This window comes from Labrus mixtus, chromosome 18 (assembly GCF_963584025.1).
Source record: "Labrus mixtus chromosome 18, fLabMix1.1, whole genome shotgun sequence".
Lineage (NCBI taxonomy): Eukaryota > Metazoa > Chordata > Actinopteri > Labriformes > Labridae > Labrus > Labrus mixtus.
This window is the reverse complement of record NC_083629.1, coordinates 19,456,561-19,472,611: the sequence shown is the minus strand read 5'-3', so window position 1 is coordinate 19,472,611 and position 16,051 is coordinate 19,456,561. Positions and strand designations below refer to the sequence as shown.

At 41.8% G+C, this 16,051-nt stretch overlaps 1 protein-coding gene across 2 annotated transcripts in view; it reads left to right on the top strand.

Annotated features, from left to right (window-relative positions):
* The window catches only part of stag1a (STAG1 cohesin complex component a), a 46,403-nt gene that overhangs the window by 22,776 nt on the left and 7,576 nt on the right, over positions 1-16,051 (top strand). For both annotated transcript variants that reach the window (XM_061062588.1, XM_061062587.1), the window contains exons 2-19: positions 8,397-8,612; positions 8,921-9,041; positions 9,230-9,385; positions 9,499-9,595; positions 9,693-9,769; positions 10,498-10,702; positions 11,045-11,196; positions 11,846-11,919; positions 12,119-12,242; positions 12,344-12,442; positions 12,553-12,632; positions 12,785-12,892; positions 13,067-13,181; positions 13,411-13,528; positions 13,805-13,908; positions 14,304-14,396; positions 14,617-14,910; positions 15,384-15,454. In XM_061062588.1, the coding sequence (XP_060918571.1) occupies positions 8,584-8,612; positions 8,921-9,041; positions 9,230-9,385; positions 9,499-9,595; positions 9,693-9,769; positions 10,498-10,702; positions 11,045-11,196; positions 11,846-11,919; positions 12,119-12,242; positions 12,344-12,442; positions 12,553-12,632; positions 12,785-12,892; positions 13,067-13,181; positions 13,411-13,528; positions 13,805-13,908; positions 14,304-14,396; positions 14,617-14,910; positions 15,384-15,454 (2,117 nt within the window). In that variant the 5' untranslated portion in view covers positions 8,397-8,583. The remainder of the gene's footprint in view (positions 1-8,396; positions 8,613-8,920; positions 9,042-9,229; positions 9,386-9,498; positions 9,596-9,692; positions 9,770-10,497; positions 10,703-11,044; positions 11,197-11,845; positions 11,920-12,118; positions 12,243-12,343; positions 12,443-12,552; positions 12,633-12,784; positions 12,893-13,066; positions 13,182-13,410; positions 13,529-13,804; positions 13,909-14,303; positions 14,397-14,616; positions 14,911-15,383; positions 15,455-16,051) is intronic.

The following is a 16,051-nucleotide window of genomic DNA, read 5'->3' as shown; positions in this document are numbered from 1 at the left end:
TGTATTTTAGTCCCACCAGGACTTGAGCCGGTGACCCTCCAGTTCTCAACCCAAGTCCATACAGACTGAGCTACTGACGCCCCCCCTGGCACTACTTGTTTCATCATCTCAGTGGTTGCAAACAAACATAACCCATTGGTTGAACTTCAAATGTAATCACTCCCAATTATTTATTGCCCCAAAGTTTTGAGAGAGTCAGTTTTACGTTGTGTATTTAAAAACATTGTTTCCAAAAAAAGTGACGCTGTGTAAAAAGGTCTAACTTTTTTTCCCACTTATCCCAAGTGTTTTCAAACGTGTTGCTGGTATCAAATTCAAAACAGTCATATAATTTCTCCAAAATTGGTGTGCTAATTTCAATTACACATGGGGTTTCAATGATTTGCAGTATTGAAAATGTGTCTTTATATTTCACATAGTGTCCCAAGTTTTTTGGAAAGGAGATAGCAGGTGATAGTGTGCAGTTAAATCAGAGAAGTTAGTAGTTACGCCACACTTCATAACTGAATCGACTCTCATTTTGCACATCTCCCCAAAAAAGCTCCTCCATGAATATTAAACAGTAACAAAGATAAGTTTGTTTAATTTAAGTATTTGGTTAATGAAGGAGACATCTGCTCATTAATGTTATCTATGTGACAAATCAGTGTGAACATGAGCAGAACTGTCTCAAGTCAGATAAACGAATCTTAAAATAACTTTTCTGTCACCCTGCGGTCAGATTTAAAGGGGCACTGATTGGATCTGTAACTGGTACCCCCCCCCCCCCCCATCAATGTGGTTCCTCCTGTCTCCACTCAGCCAATCAAATATGCCGTCACCGCCGGGCTTATGACCCACACCAGTTGCCATAGCAACGCCGTCCTGCCTCCCAGAGAACATGTCATGCATGTTAAGTGGTTCTCAGATGCTCGCCTGTTGTCTCTCTGCCTTCCACACTCTCTTAAATACACGCACGCACACACACACACACACACACACACACACACACACACACACACACACACACAAAAGCACACACACGGATATTGAAGTGACTCGGAGGAGCAGCGATAGTTAAGACATGTGGGGTTTGTTTTTGTACCTCTGAAGCAGCACTTAAAACTGAACCGCCTTATTCCTCCAGAGTCTGTGTTAAAGATAAGAGGCTGCAGTGTCATGCTGAATGTCTCATCACTAAATTAATATCAAGCCACTTCAATAAAGCAGACACTAGAGCCTCAAAGGTTTGGTGTCTTTTTGTGTGTGACGTTACAGTTAAAAAGTTTTTCCTTTGCTTTGAAAGCGCAGTCAAATCTCCTGGTTTTTTTTCCCCTTCGGATTTTGGCCCCATATTTAAGTGATTTTCTTAAGTTCAGCCCGACCTTTGTGTCGAAGCGAAACAACCTGCACACCACATGGTTCCTTCTCAACAGATTACATTTAATATGGCTGTTACCTCCTCATGCTCCCCAATAAACCAGACTGCATTTCTGCTGGCTCCGTCTTTCTTCTCGAAGTGGCTACACTAAGTTTTATTATTCCAACTAAATATTTACATGTTGAATATGATGTTCAGTCCAGGAGAGCTTTCCGTTTTAACCTTTCAGTGAAGCCTTGTTTTTCCAGGGTGGGCTGCATGCCTGAACACATACATCCACCCGTCTTTAATCCAGACTTCATCCTGTCAGCCCACGAGTAAAGTTTCTGTAAGAAGTCGGGTTGAGCTGATGTGTGAAGGCAGCATGAAATATTCAGGAAAAATCACAGCAAGTGAGCAGATGGTATTGATGACTTGCATATTAAGGTACCGGTGCGTGACAGGTGCAAACTTTTTTTTGCACACAATGACGCTGCTTCTTACTCTTTTCTGATCACCACCAGTATGCTCTTTTCAACTCTCTCGTCTTCCTTTTTCATACAGTGAATGTCCAATAACACGTGGCATTGATATCAAGGCAGAAACTGTTGCAATAGCGTCAAAACTCAGGAGCAGACTCGCTCAATTATCTAGAAATCTACAGAGGCGCACGTATGGAAACAGCTCTTGACATTCTTTTCAGATAAAGTGCACAGGCAGAAACACGGTCTGTCCCACCACCTGGACCGTCAGTGTAAATGTTTTGAAATCCTCCAAGTCGAGAGGACGACCTCTGAACAGACACCAGCCACAACACTGTCTCACTGCACTCTTTTTTTGGCAAGACGCAGGCAGGCAGCTGTGACTGTGTGAATTGGTGTTACTCAGTGAAAACATTCGCCCTGGCTCTTTACCATTACATGTAAATAATACTTCATTCTGTAATGAGTGTTTCAGGCATTTGAGATATGAATGTTTTTCTTCTACTCTTTGTCCCCCACATGTCTTGTCTATCTTCAGCTATCCTATTAAAATAAAGAATAAGAGACAGACTGTCTACAATGTGTGCCCCTCTAATGATATTTTAGAGGGGTTGCTCTTCTTACCCACGGCTCTTTTGTTTAATGAGCTGACTGGGTTTCTCCTTTTTTTTTTTTTTTTTGCACTGCTCCATTTACAGTGTTAAAAAATTGTCCATTCAGATGGTCATAAAAATGTGTAATCTACAGCTTTAATCTAAAGCTCTGTCCATCTGTTACATTACATTTAAAAACTTTTTTTTCGCACTAAGGAAATCTCAAGTCCATTAGAGGGTCTATTCCTGAAAAACAAAACACAAGTATTATGTTTGCTAACATGAGAATCAATAATATCATGATATCATCTACCCACATTTTCAACATTCACTGGAATTGGCAGAGTTGAAGGTAGAGACAGCTATCAGCTACACTCAGATTAGTTGGTGCCAATAAATGGGTGAAAGAAACCCTCCTTTTTGGATTTCTCTTTAAATCGGTAGGGACAGGTTGGCAGACAGCAGATAGACAAAAAAAAGTCTGACTTTCCAATAATAAGGCTCAACTGCGTGGTTCCAGAAGAAAAAAATCCCATTCACTTTCTCCATAGCAGATTTGATCATTAGCCATAATGTCATAACCATCCAAGGTAGACTGACCACGAGCTGCCTGAGCGTGAAACGATGGTATATGTTCCTACACAAGTTGATATCAACCTTGTTTAAAAAAAAAAAAAAAAAAACATGGTTTATTCACAATATATCGGGGGGAAAGAACTACACTACCCACGATTATACAGTGTAACAGCAATGTCTCTGATCGGTGGTGCTTGCTGTTACCATAGCAATATTTCCCGCCTTCTGCGCCATGTGCGAAAAGATATTTTTTTGTTTTTTTTAGAATAAATGTAATTTATATATTCAAAACTACAAACATAGTACAACACTTGTATTGTATTGTTGTATTAACAGTATAAACACTATAACGACGACTACATTTAAGAAGCAGTATAATTCGCTATGGATTGTGGGAAGGGTAGTTCCTTGACTCCAGAAGACAAACATGTACACAGTGTTGTACCTTTGCCTTTTTCTCAATTGTTTTAATGTCATTTTTGCGCCACATCAAATGTTTTAATGGGGGCAGCTGGTTTTCTTGGTTCCATGCTTCAATCTCTTGGTATAAAGAATTTGTGAAACGTCAAAGGACGATTTGAACGGGGATATTTACTTCCAGAATCAGAGCCATCGAGAAAGTGGGCGGTCACTGTTAACTCTTCTTTATTTATCGCACTTCATATCATTATCTCCATATTGAACAGTGTTATTGCACATGGCTTATTTGTCTCTTATTGTGCAGGCCCTAAAGCAGCATAATCAGTCAATGAGTCAGATCTGATAAGACAGCTCAGTTTGTGCTCTTATGCATCTGTCTAGTTAGTGCTCTCGCGGAGCAACTAAAAACTTTGCTGCGAAATTGGCTTTCCATTCATAATTCATTATTCTGCTCTAACAGTTGCATGATATTCTCTTAAAATTCAGATTTGTTTAATGGAAGTCTTTGTTTGCTTTTAAAGAGAGAAAAGGCAACAGAGGTGTGAAGTGAGGCTGTTGGCAGCTTTTATCGTGTCCACGAAAAAAAAAACTGAAGAACAGTTCAGGAGACTCACTGCAAATTATTCATAGACTCCTGAAGAGGCTTTTACAATCTGTTTGTGTGTGTGTGTGTGTGTGTGTGTGTGTGTGTGTGTGTGTGTGTGTCGGTCGATGTCTGTATCTGAGTGTGAGAAGGCCGGAGAAAGTGCCGATGTGTTGAGAAAATGAGGAAAGCCAAAGTGCATGAAGGATTATTTAGTTGTTGGTCGATAATACTGGGTCAGGCATCCTCCCAGTTTTCACACACTCAGACACACACACACACACACACACACACACACACACACACACACACACACACACACACACACACACACACACACACACACACACACAGTACACGAGCCTGTTTCCTCTTCCTCTCTTTCTCTGCAGCTCAGGACAACTGAGGAAGGAAAAAAAAAAGAAGCTAGACAAGGATGATTCAAATGGAGTTGGCTTGTGTCCCTCCAGAGAAAGATAATCTGATGATGAAAGTGGGACGCAGCAGAGGCATGATGGGGGCGGGGGGGTGTATGAGAGCAAACAGCTGAGATTTAACAGTTTGTGATGTACAGAGGGAGGTGGAGGTGAAGAGCGGAAGGGATTTCCCCCAGCTGGGAGGGGGGGGGGAGAGTTAGGGGAAGACAGCGAGGAAATTACATAACAGTCAGTCTTGTGAAGCTGCAGGGCTGTGACTTTAAACCTCTAAGGTGTCGACATTTGGGACAGTTTGTTGTTCATAGTTTGTGACGTTTTGCTGCTGATTGGCTTTCTCAACAGGTATTCTGTTTTTACACATTACACATTAATCTCCTGAACATCTGACAACTATTTTTTGGGGTGAGCTGTATGTGTAAACACAAACATGTGTACACACGCGTGCAGCTCTAAGCAAAAAGAAAGCCGCCCCTCTGTTGCAGCTTAGCATACGTGAAACAACACTTCAGCAACAAAAACAAAATGTGAATAGTCTTCTTGTGCAATGAAAATGTGCTTACATTGTCAATATTTTTACATTATGCATAATTCAGGAGTCAACATGCGGCCTTTTTGCAGCACCGTATACAAATAGACTATATAAAAATAACAGATGTGCATCAATAACCTGGCTCAAATGTACACAGCCGGGTCAGGACATCACATAAAGTTTACTTTGCAATCTTTTCAAACACATTACCACATTACTGTGGTCTACAGGAATGCTGGCACTGCTGCCCGCCACACATAAAGTCGGGGTGAGCAGATGTGTGAAGCAGCAGGTAACGTTCATGAAGTCACCGTGAATGAGCCGGGAAGGGTTGATGATGTCCTCCAGTCGGGGCGTGACCGTTTGGAGATGTGTGCATATAATAAAGCTGCTTTATACCTTCTTTTTTTTTAAACAAGCTTTCACTCGTTAGGTGATACTCTGAATACGACCCCACCAACCTAGACATTTTCAGGAGTGCACAATTGCTGTATGCGCACTGTGTCTTCAAGGTCTTCCTGATTATTTCCCACGAAAGTGAATGATGGCTTTCAGAATGCTGTGCAGTGTTTTCAGAGGGATTTAGCCACAAAATAAAAAAAAGCAAAGAGATGAAGTGGAAATTCTTTAACACCAGCTTGTTGGTCATTCTCCATCTCGGGTCAGACCCTCAGGCGTTTTGTCTCCGCATTAGTTAACTCTACTCGGTCTCTATTTGTTTGATTGTTTTGTTGCAGTTTTTGTGCGCCTGGTCAAAGTCAGGATGAGGAGAGAGAGTCTCACCCATTCTGTGTGCAATGTGCAGAAAAACTGTTCTCTCCATTGCAGTTAGATGACTTTCTGCAGGGATATGACTTTTGTGTGTGCAGGTGGAATATCTGCTCTCTAAATCAGTGCTGTTGCAGAGTGTTAAAAGTTGCATTTGAATTGCTTAACACAGTGTTTTATGCTGTATATGCAATTTTTTTTTGCATTGAATAAAAGGTTAATGGTTGTTTTATGTTTTTAAAAGTTTTCATTGATAAATGAAGTCTGGTTGTTCATTCTTCTCTTAGAAATGTCCAAATAAGATGCAAAAGCAAAGGTTTGCAAGAGCCAACGTTTGCTGTTTTTCTGTTTGTGATATTTCTTCCAGTGTCTTTGAATACTTTCAACCTCGAAATCAATCCAATTTAAATGGCCAAAAAAAAAGAAGTAGTTTATAAAAAGCATACAAATGATTTAAAATGATTTTTAAAGGAAATGTGCAGAAATGCTTGTTGAACAGCATGTCACAGAACTGCCAAACACACAACAGGACAGACCAGAGCCTTAACTTTAAGTTGCCAAAAAAAAAAGGGTAAAGAATAAAGTGAACAAAGCTCGAGCTGGGATGTTTTTTATTCTGAGGTCAATTTAAATAGGATTAAGCGAACAATCCCCCGTGGGAAGTTTATTTCAAAAGGATTAAAGTATTAAATCGATTTAGATCTGAAAAGGAGAGAAAGCGTCTCTATATCCATCTGTTTCTGCTACGCTGATTATATTTGCAAACACAAGTTACATTTACTTTAATATTCTGTTTTCTGTTTCCCTCCCACAATAGTTTTGCATGTTTCTTGAAGCCAAACTTCAGTGACTAACAGAGTAGTTGGCTCATTACATTATTTATGTAATATTACATATCCTTCCAATGCTGATGCAGAAGATCCGTCTGCAGAAATTGCATGCAGCATCATGCAACTCATAATTTCTGCCTCGTCTGTCCATGTAGTCAAAATGCGGCTCCACAGTCAGCCTGCATTATTTCCTTCCCCATTTATATGTGCAGCCATGTCAGCAGAGCTTGTGTTTTATTTTTTGTAGGTTTAACATCGGTGCTGCAGGAATATCAAGTTGCCAAATCGATCAGGAGCTCATGTGCATGAAATCAGGTCAAACCCCAGCAATTAACTGTGTCTCTGCGGGGCTCTGCCTTTTTGAAGTTTGGGGCCCGGAAGTGTGAAAAAGATGAAAAGTTTTATTCTCAGAAGACGCCGTGCTGGTTGACTGACTTTAAGAATCAACTCTCTCATTTGAATGATTTTAATCCTGTTCTCACCTGAAGTCTCGTTCTAACAGGCTCGCTGTTTGCTCAGCCTGACTGTGTGTGTGTGTGTGTGAGAGTGTGAGTGAACACGGAGCCAGACGTGTGTGTGTGCAGCTCAATGTGGTGAAACAGTGAGCTCTCCTGCCCGTGCTATTCCTCAGTACAAACACTGTGTGGAAGACTGTATTTAAATACACACTCTCTTAGCCTGCCCCCTACTGTTGCCCAGACCTACTTTCAAACACACACGAATAGACTCACACACACTCTGGGGAAAATAGGCCCTTAAAACACTTTGTATAAGAACAGAAGTGGACCAGAACTGAGCTGGGAGTTAAATGAATGCTAAATGATTTTTTCCGAGCCCACTGCCCTCCTGTTAAAACTCAATTAAGCAGTTTGGAGATAGACAGGGAGGAGAGGACTTTGTGGATCATACTGCCCCTTGTGGCAAAGAGCGGTATCACCCCTCCTCTGCCCTTTGCTCTCATTAGCATATGAACAGGTCAGTAACTAATGGTGTAATTAAGTTAGCTGTCACTCACTTGAAGGAGAAATTACTCTCACTCTCAGCTCTGGTTGCTAGGCATTTTTGGGATTGTTTCACTGTGTTGCATCATTTCTTGAAACTTTTATTTAGAAAAAACATGTTTTAGAGGAGGATTCCTGCAAGAAAAACAAAATAAATCTCCAGCTTTGGCTCGTTTTTTTTTTTTCAAGTGCCTTAATAATTTTAAGTCATTACATCCCCATCGTAGAATAGTTTTACTTTTAATAAGTTTGAAAAAGTGCAATGATACAATTTAAGTTTTTTTTTAATTGAATATTAATTTTATACGTTTGCTAAGTTAATACACTTCAGTACATTTCACTTTTTAGGGACTTTTTGCACACAAACTGAATAAAATCACTCCTGTATACAAACCCTTCCAGTTCACCCCCACAATATTTTGCTGTTGTAGTTCTCAAAGTGTCCAGTTGGTGTCCTCCTTTCCACACTTTCCCCTACATGTCCTGATGGAGCAGAGTTTCAGATTGAACTGTCTCTCTTTGCTTTGGTGACATTTAACGACTGTGACACTTTGCACACAAACCAGAAACTGTCTGGGTTTTTACTCATGTTACAAACACTATTAGTCACAGTGTTTATCTGACAGAGCATCATGGATTTGATGGCATTACTTCATTACACACTGACAGCTCCTCTTTGAGATCTAAAGCACGTCCCTGTTGATGTGCATGGTCACTTCAGTTCTGCAGAAGATGCAGCTGCTACAGTGTGCTTGCTTCTTTAACATTCATCACTTGGTTGGATTTGTTTCTAAATGCATCCTGTGGTGATCATTTCCTCTTTGTGTTTTTCTTCCAGGAGGTGAAGAGAGTTAAGTGCCAGCAAGTTGAGCGCAGTCCGTCCGTCCGTCCTGGAGCCTCTCCTCCCTGCCCTTTCCTCAACTCTTTTCCCCCCTCAACTGATCTGATCTCGTACCTACATCTTTGAACCTGAAGACACACTCAGACAAAGTTAAACACTCAAACCGCCACCCACGCTGACCAGGATGATCACCTCAGAGCTCCCCGTCCTACAGTGAGTGGAACATCATTGCACTAAATATATTTGTTCTTCTTCTAAATGCAAGTACATTATAAGCTGTGGGTGTTACCGACTCCCCCTCTGTGGCTCTTCAAACTTCTATAAAACCACTTGTGAAAGTCAAACATTTTTTCTGCCAAAGCTTCCAAACAGAAGCGAGGGAGTCCGTGTTTAAACTTTGACAAAAACTACTCGTCTGGGTTGTTGCAACTTTCCTGAAGAACAGTATTTGTCCTTTGATTTGCTTTGAGGATGTTTTAAAGCCTCTAAATCACATGTGTTTTGTGCTTTTCCTCTCTCAGGGACTCATCTAATGAGTCGGGGGCGACAGACGCAGTGGGCCTGAGTATGAGCATAAGTGAGCTGGAAGATCCCGAAGTCAAAGGCAAGAAGAAGAGGGGGAGGCCCGGAAAACAAGCCCAGGTAAGAGACTGTGTTTCAAGATCAGTGAGGCTTTATTGTTTCTTACAAGCGAAGTGTCCCTCTGATTCGTTTTATGTCGGTGTCGAGTAAAACTGGATGTGTATTTTTTTTTTTCTGTCTTCTGTGATTATGAGTGGTTTGGGTTCTTAGTTTCTTTCCCGTTGTAATTTAAATTTCTGCCCCCGCAGTCAGCCAATAAGAAGCCTCGGAAGACACCGGTGGAAAAGGCTACAGGTGTAGCAAGAGGGCGAGGGAAAGCGAACGGCGTGGCTCAACATAATGGAGACGGAGGAGATCCAGTCACTCTGTTTGAAGTTGTCAAACTGGGAAAAAGTGCCATGCAGGTCGGCCGATTATTTTTGTTATTTTGAAATGTTAATGCTCAATTATTAAGCTTCTTAAATATGAATGTCGTTCGCTCAAATCCTGTTCTGTCTTTCTCTTTGATTGTCTGTAGTCTGTGGTGGATGAGTGGATCGAGTCGTACAAACAGGACAGAGACTTGGCCCTGCTCGACCTCATCAACTTTTTCATCCAGTGCTCAGGCTGCAAAGGTGAGACGAGAGAAACTACTGAATGTTAGTGAATGAAATCTGCGGTTCTGCGCGAGACAGCTTGAACAACTCCTGTCGTTTTTTCTTCCGCGATCAGGCACCGTAAGGATCGAGATGTTCAGGAACATGCAGAACGCAGAGATCATCCGCAAGATGACCGAGGAGTTTGACGAGGTAATTCTTGTCAGCTGTTGTCGCGTAATGAATCCAAGCATTTGCTGTAGTTACTAGCAATATAAACACGTCTTTATAGAAGCTGTGTGCTGGGTGTTGGAGTTCCAGTTAAAGCAGGAAAGATCCTGAACAGGATAACAAAGATTTCAAATGGCTTTTATACGCTTTAGTCTTTGTTAACGGCTTAATTACAACAAGAGCTAAACACAAAGTAAATGGAAGGAATTAGTCGTTGGATGCAATTTGATTCACATCAGACGTTAGAAAAAAGAAAGAGCATGTGCTTTTAAAATGTATGGTGGTGATCTTAATACAAGTGGACAGTGGAAACACATTGTTGACATGTGTGCTCCCGGACAAGCTCCAGATTTGTTTCTGAGAAGAACCTGATGTTTCATGAGAGACTAACGTGTGCATAAAAGCATTTCAACTGATGAGATCTTTTGCACACATCTGTGTTACCGATATGACAACTCTGTTTACTAGCATACAACCATGTTGTCTGAAAGAACAAATCTGAAACATCACTTGTGATCCAGAGTGTTCCCGCTGATTAAGCAGAAGAGGGCTGATATTTTCCTTAACTAATTCTATGGCTAACGTAAATGGTGAGATTCTTTCCAAGGCTCAGAAACTTTTTTTTTTTATTCTCCTCAAAAAACAGCTCGTAACCTGATCATTTAAAAAAAAAAAAAAAGTGTCTCTGATGACTTTGCTTTTGTGAACAGGACAGCGGGGATTATCCTCTCACCATGCCCGGGCCCTTGTGGAAAAAGTTCCGCTACAACTTCTGCGAGTTCATCAGCGTCTTAATCCGCCAGTGTCAGTACAGCATCATCTACGACGAGTACATGATGGACACGGTGATCTCCCTCCTCACGGGGCTCTCCGACTCTCAAGTGCGAGCCTTCAGACACACCTCCACGTTAGCAGGTAATGGCGGCAGCTTTGTGAAGACCGCAGCAGTTCTTCAGTACAAGCAGAGAAATGCAGTGAGCTTGTGCAGCCTGTTGTAGAAGGGTGACAGTGTGGGCAGTGTTACGTCCTTTTAAATGTCAAGGTAATTATATTAAACAAATGCTTTCATTGTTGTGGTTTAAAAGAAGGATGCAGGGATGATAAAGGGTTTAAAATGAGGACTGATGATGGTGGAGAGGCCTTATCTAGACTTGTGCACGATGTTTTCAAAAGGGACGATTTCTGTCTGCAGCATTTCAGTTACTTGGCCTTGATTGTGCTCTTCTTTTTTCTTTTTCTTTTTTGATGTCTGAGCAGCGATGAAGCTGATGACGGCGCTGGTCAACGTGGCTCTGAACCTGAGCATTCACCAGGACAACACGCAGAGGCAGTACGAGGCCGAGAGGAACAAGATAGCCGGCAAACGAGCCAACGAGAAGCTGGAGCTGCTGCTACAGAAGAGGAAGGAGGTCGGTGACCAGTTCGACGTTTAGCAACAACCTTAAAAACTTGAAACACAGAACACAGGGGCGAAAATATTTGCTCAACTTACAATAAAATGATACATTATATTTGAAATATTTCATGAAACAATCATCACTTTTAATGGTGCAGCAGCAGCTTTTATAAATGTTATAAATGTTACACAATTGTGTGTAGCTGAAAACTGGCCATCATGATGGTGAAAGATACTTTAACAGTGTTTTAGCTGCTCCTCAAATGTTCTTCATGATGATAATAATAATATAAATACTGTTAAAGTGTGTACTCATCGTTGCAAAGTGAGGCGAGCTGCACAGAGAAGATCGCACTGAGGGATCGCCGAAATACTAACAAAGTAGAGTAAACCTCTTGTGCTTCGGCCGCTCCACAAATGGAGGTCAGTGTTCTCAGAGAAGGACCTTTATAAAGTGCTGGAGCGCATGAATCACTGAAGGGAAATTTGTTCAGGTGCAAAGGACTAACGTTTCCACGCACTGTCTGGTTTGACTCAGAGGAAGATGCAGTCGCTCTCCTCTGTGCAGCTGGCCTCACTTTGCAGCGATGAGTATCACTGTTCAGCTTGCTTGAATTTGTAAATATTTCTCGCCTTAAAACTTTGTGATTTTCCCGTCGCAGCTTCAGGAGAACCAGGATGAAATCGAGAACATGATGAACTCCATCTTCAAGGGAATCTTCGTGCATCGATACAGGTACACACATTTCTTTTTTTTAATGTTGCTCTGATCATTTATTTTTGCTAAACTTTTAGAAGCAGCCTTCTGCCACTCTCAGAGACATAGTTAATGTTGGTTATCAGTCCAACATGGCAAAGGGGGCGGCAGTAGCTCAGTCTGTAAAAGAGTTTTTGTCATACTTGATGATATTGGAGTTGTGTTCTTTTTCTTTTAGGGATGCGATCGCCGAAATCCGAGCCATCTGTATCGAGGAGATCGGAGTGTGGATGAAGATGTACAGCGATGCTTTTCTTAATGACAGTTACCTGAAGTATGTTGGTTGGACGCTACACGACAGGGTAAGCTCCTAGTAACAACAAATATAAATATATGACTTCCCACCAGGGTCTGCTGTCTGTTTTAACGTACTCTGTTCCTCTTTTTCTTTTTTTCTCTTCAGCAAGGAGAGGTGCGTCTGAAGTGTCTGAAGGCTCTGCAGAACCTGTACACAAACCGAGAACTCTTCCCCAAGTTGGAGCTTTTTACAAACCGCTTCAAGGTAACAACCAAATGAAAAACAAACAAGAACCATGCTTGATGCTGTATTTCGATGTTTCTCTGATTTTAATATTTTTTTTCCTCCTGTTCACTTAAATCTGTTAATGACAGGATCGTATAGTATCTATGACACTGGATAAGGAGTATGATGTGGCTGTGGAAGCTATCAGACTGGTCACACTCATCCTGCAGTGAGTAACTTGAATGTCTTTTACCATCAGTTCACTGCTCCCTTCAAGGATCATTCGTAAAATCAGAACATTTCTTCAGTGGACATCTATTGATGTTTGTCGGGGCAATTTTATTTAGATGTGTTTTTTCCTAAATGTGATGATGTTCACAGGGGCAGTGAAGACGCATTGTCCAATGAGGACTGTGAGAATGTGTACCATCTGGTTTACTCGGCCCACAGACCAGTGGCCGTCGCTGCTGGAGAATTCCTGCACAGAAAGTGAGTCAATCCCTGAGACCCTCTTCAAAGGGTGCACTCACACGAGGCAATCTATACTGTCTCCAAGTGCATTTATCTCCTGCTGTCTGTTCCTCTTTTTAACATTCCTCTCTCTCTCCTCTGCCACTAAATCTCTCCTCCTCCTCCTCACCTCCCTGCCTCTCTGTCTGTCAGGTTGTTCAGTCGTCATGACCCACAGGCAGAGGAAGCTCTGGCGAAGCGCAGAGGGAGGAGCAGTCCCAACGGGAATCTCATCCGCATGCTGGTGCTGTTCTTTCTGGAGAGCGAGGTAACACGCGCACAAAGAAACTTCTATTTCACATGATGCACTCATGACTTATTATCTGTACTCCGTCTTTACAAATGAACTTTATCAGCTAAGAGGTTTTTTAGTATACTGGTATTGTATGTGTGGTGGGTACGATGTCTCGATTCTGCAAAATAGTTAGTCAGGTTTTCATATCTTTTTTCTCTCTGTCTTTCTCTTTTGTAATCTCTCTTTCTGTGTGTATATGTAGCTCCATGAGCATGCAGCCTACCTGGTGGACTCTCTGTGGGAGAGCTCTCAGGAGCTGCTGAAGGACTGGGAGTGTATGACTGAACTTCTGCTGGAGGAGCCTGTTCAGGGAGAGGAGGGTACGCGCAAAAACGTCTGATTTTTAAAAAAAAAACTTCCTCACAACGTTGCAGCTGGATGATGCAATGAAATCCTGTTCTTTGAAATTCTCTCTGTTTCTCTTTTAATCCGTCTGTGTCTGAAACTCACTGACAACCTGACTCTCCCCGTTTGTCTCTCTCTCTCTCTCTCTCTCTCTCTCTCTCTCTCTCTCTCTCTCTCTCTCTCTCTCTCTCTCTCTCTCTCTCTCTCTCTCTCTCTCTCTCTCCTTTGCTTTGCTCTGTACGTCTCTGCAGTGTTGTCAGACAGACAGGAGAGTGCTCTGATAGAGCTGACAGTCTGCACCATCCGACAGGCAGCAGAGGCACATCCACCTGTTGGTAGAGGCACGGGCAAACGGGTAGGTTGAAGAGTTTGCGTGATGAGCTCTATTCAAACCCTCAGTCCGATATCCAATACGTAAATCACGTCAATATCGGACCCGATACCGATACAAGATCGGATCCCATCTCTACTTTTTTTTCCCCCAAACATATACCACATAAAGCCTTTTGTTTGCTTATTTATTTTCTGTATTAATTCATGGAACTTTTACCAAAGCTGCATTTAACTTTGTTAATCTAGAAACCACCAAAGAGAGAATTGTTCTACACATGAATAACTTTCAGGGTGGAACAGAGAGGACACAGTTGAACAGTTTCATCCTCCTTTTCTAGTCTTTATCAAACACACACACACACACACACACACACACACACACACATTTGACCTACAGCTTTGTGTTGGCTCATGCAGGTGCTCACAGCAAAGGAGAGGAAGACTCAGATAGACGATAAGAACAAACTGACAGAGCACTTCATCATGGCTCTGCCCATGCTTCTGTCCAAGGTAAGACCTTCATGAGAGTCTGAAAAATAATCACTCATGTTGTTATTCATGTAGTCATGAGGAGTGCTAGTGAACGTCAACACCAATCTGGACAAGTGTACTGGCTAAACAGTTAAAATGTGATTGATTTTTATACTGAGAGGGAAACAGAAACAAACCATCAGATGTTTATTCATGAGTCTTTCCTGCGTGTCACGTCTTATGTTTGCTTCGTCCACAGTACCAGGCAGACTCAGAGAAGGTAGCCAACCTGCTGCAGATCCCTCAGTTCTTTGACCTGGACGTGTACAGCGCCGGCCGCATGGAGAAGCACCTGGACGCCTTGCTGAAGCAGATGCGGCTGGTGGTGGAGAAGCACATAGAGATGGACGTGCTGGAGGCCTGCAGTAAGACGTACAGCATCCTCTGCTCGGAGGAGTACACCATCATGAACCGCGTGGACATCGCCCGCTCGCAGCTCATCGACGAGATGACGGACCGCTTCACACACTCAGTGGAGGAGCTGCTGCAGGAGGTATGACAGGATTGAATTAAAAGAGACAGGGGGACAAAATATCTGTAAAAACGACAAGGGGAGCTCGTCTTGGAGATTGTGTTTGAAGCTCCACTAGAAGATGTGTAAAAGATGAAGAAATATGCAGTTTGAAGGTGGGAGCAGGTTAAGTTGCAGACATTGAAGCCTGTCAGCTGTTAGAGGAAGCACACCTCATCACCCACACATCATTTGTCCTGCCTGTTCCCCCCTGACTGTCACAATCAAGTTTAGGCAGAATTCCCTTCAAGATCTTTGAAATTGATTTTGAAAACAGTGCAGATCTAGATAATTTTTTACGAAAAAAAAAAAGTCTGGATTTGCTCAGTTGCAGGCGTACAAAATAAAAAAGCTGTGGAGCTTACTACACCAAAACTCTGTCACTCTCTACACTAAACATCAAATAACATTAATGTAGTCTTTGTGTGTCCTAACATGTTTTTGTTTTCCCACAGGCTGAAGAGGCTGACGATGACGACATCTACAACGTTTTATCTACTCTCAAGAGACTCACAGCTTTCCACAAGTAAGACTCCATTTATTTCTTCATTTCAGCTGGGAATAACAAATACTTTATTTCCGGATTAGCTTTGTTTTCTAACTTTTTTTCTTTTTCTTCTTAATTAGTAGCTTAGCTTGAATCAGAAAAGATCATTAAATAGTAACCGATGTGTAATACAAGTTCTCCCCCTCTGACTAACGACTGACTAAAGCTCCTCTGAAGAGTTTTTAGCTCGTAATGAAGCGGGCTCAAATTGATACTGATGCCTCTTTATGACTTACAAAAGCATTAGATATCATTAGAGAGCAGATTAGTCATTTCAATTAAGTAATTTGATAAACATTTTAACTCTGCTGCAGGAATAGTTGTTAGACAAGCCCATTAACAGCCATCTGCTTAAACAGCATTTTTAAATGTATCCACACCAATCATTCATCGAGATTTGCAGGTTAGACATGCAGAAGTCTAAATGTCTAAAATATAAGTGTCTCTATGCAGTTTGAGCAGGATTCAACTTTAGCTATTTCAAAAATTCTACAGTAAAATCTGCTGAAGATTCTCAGGACTACAGCCAGGGACATGAGGAACAAGAATCCATTGAAAGTTTCTTGTCACCTCTCA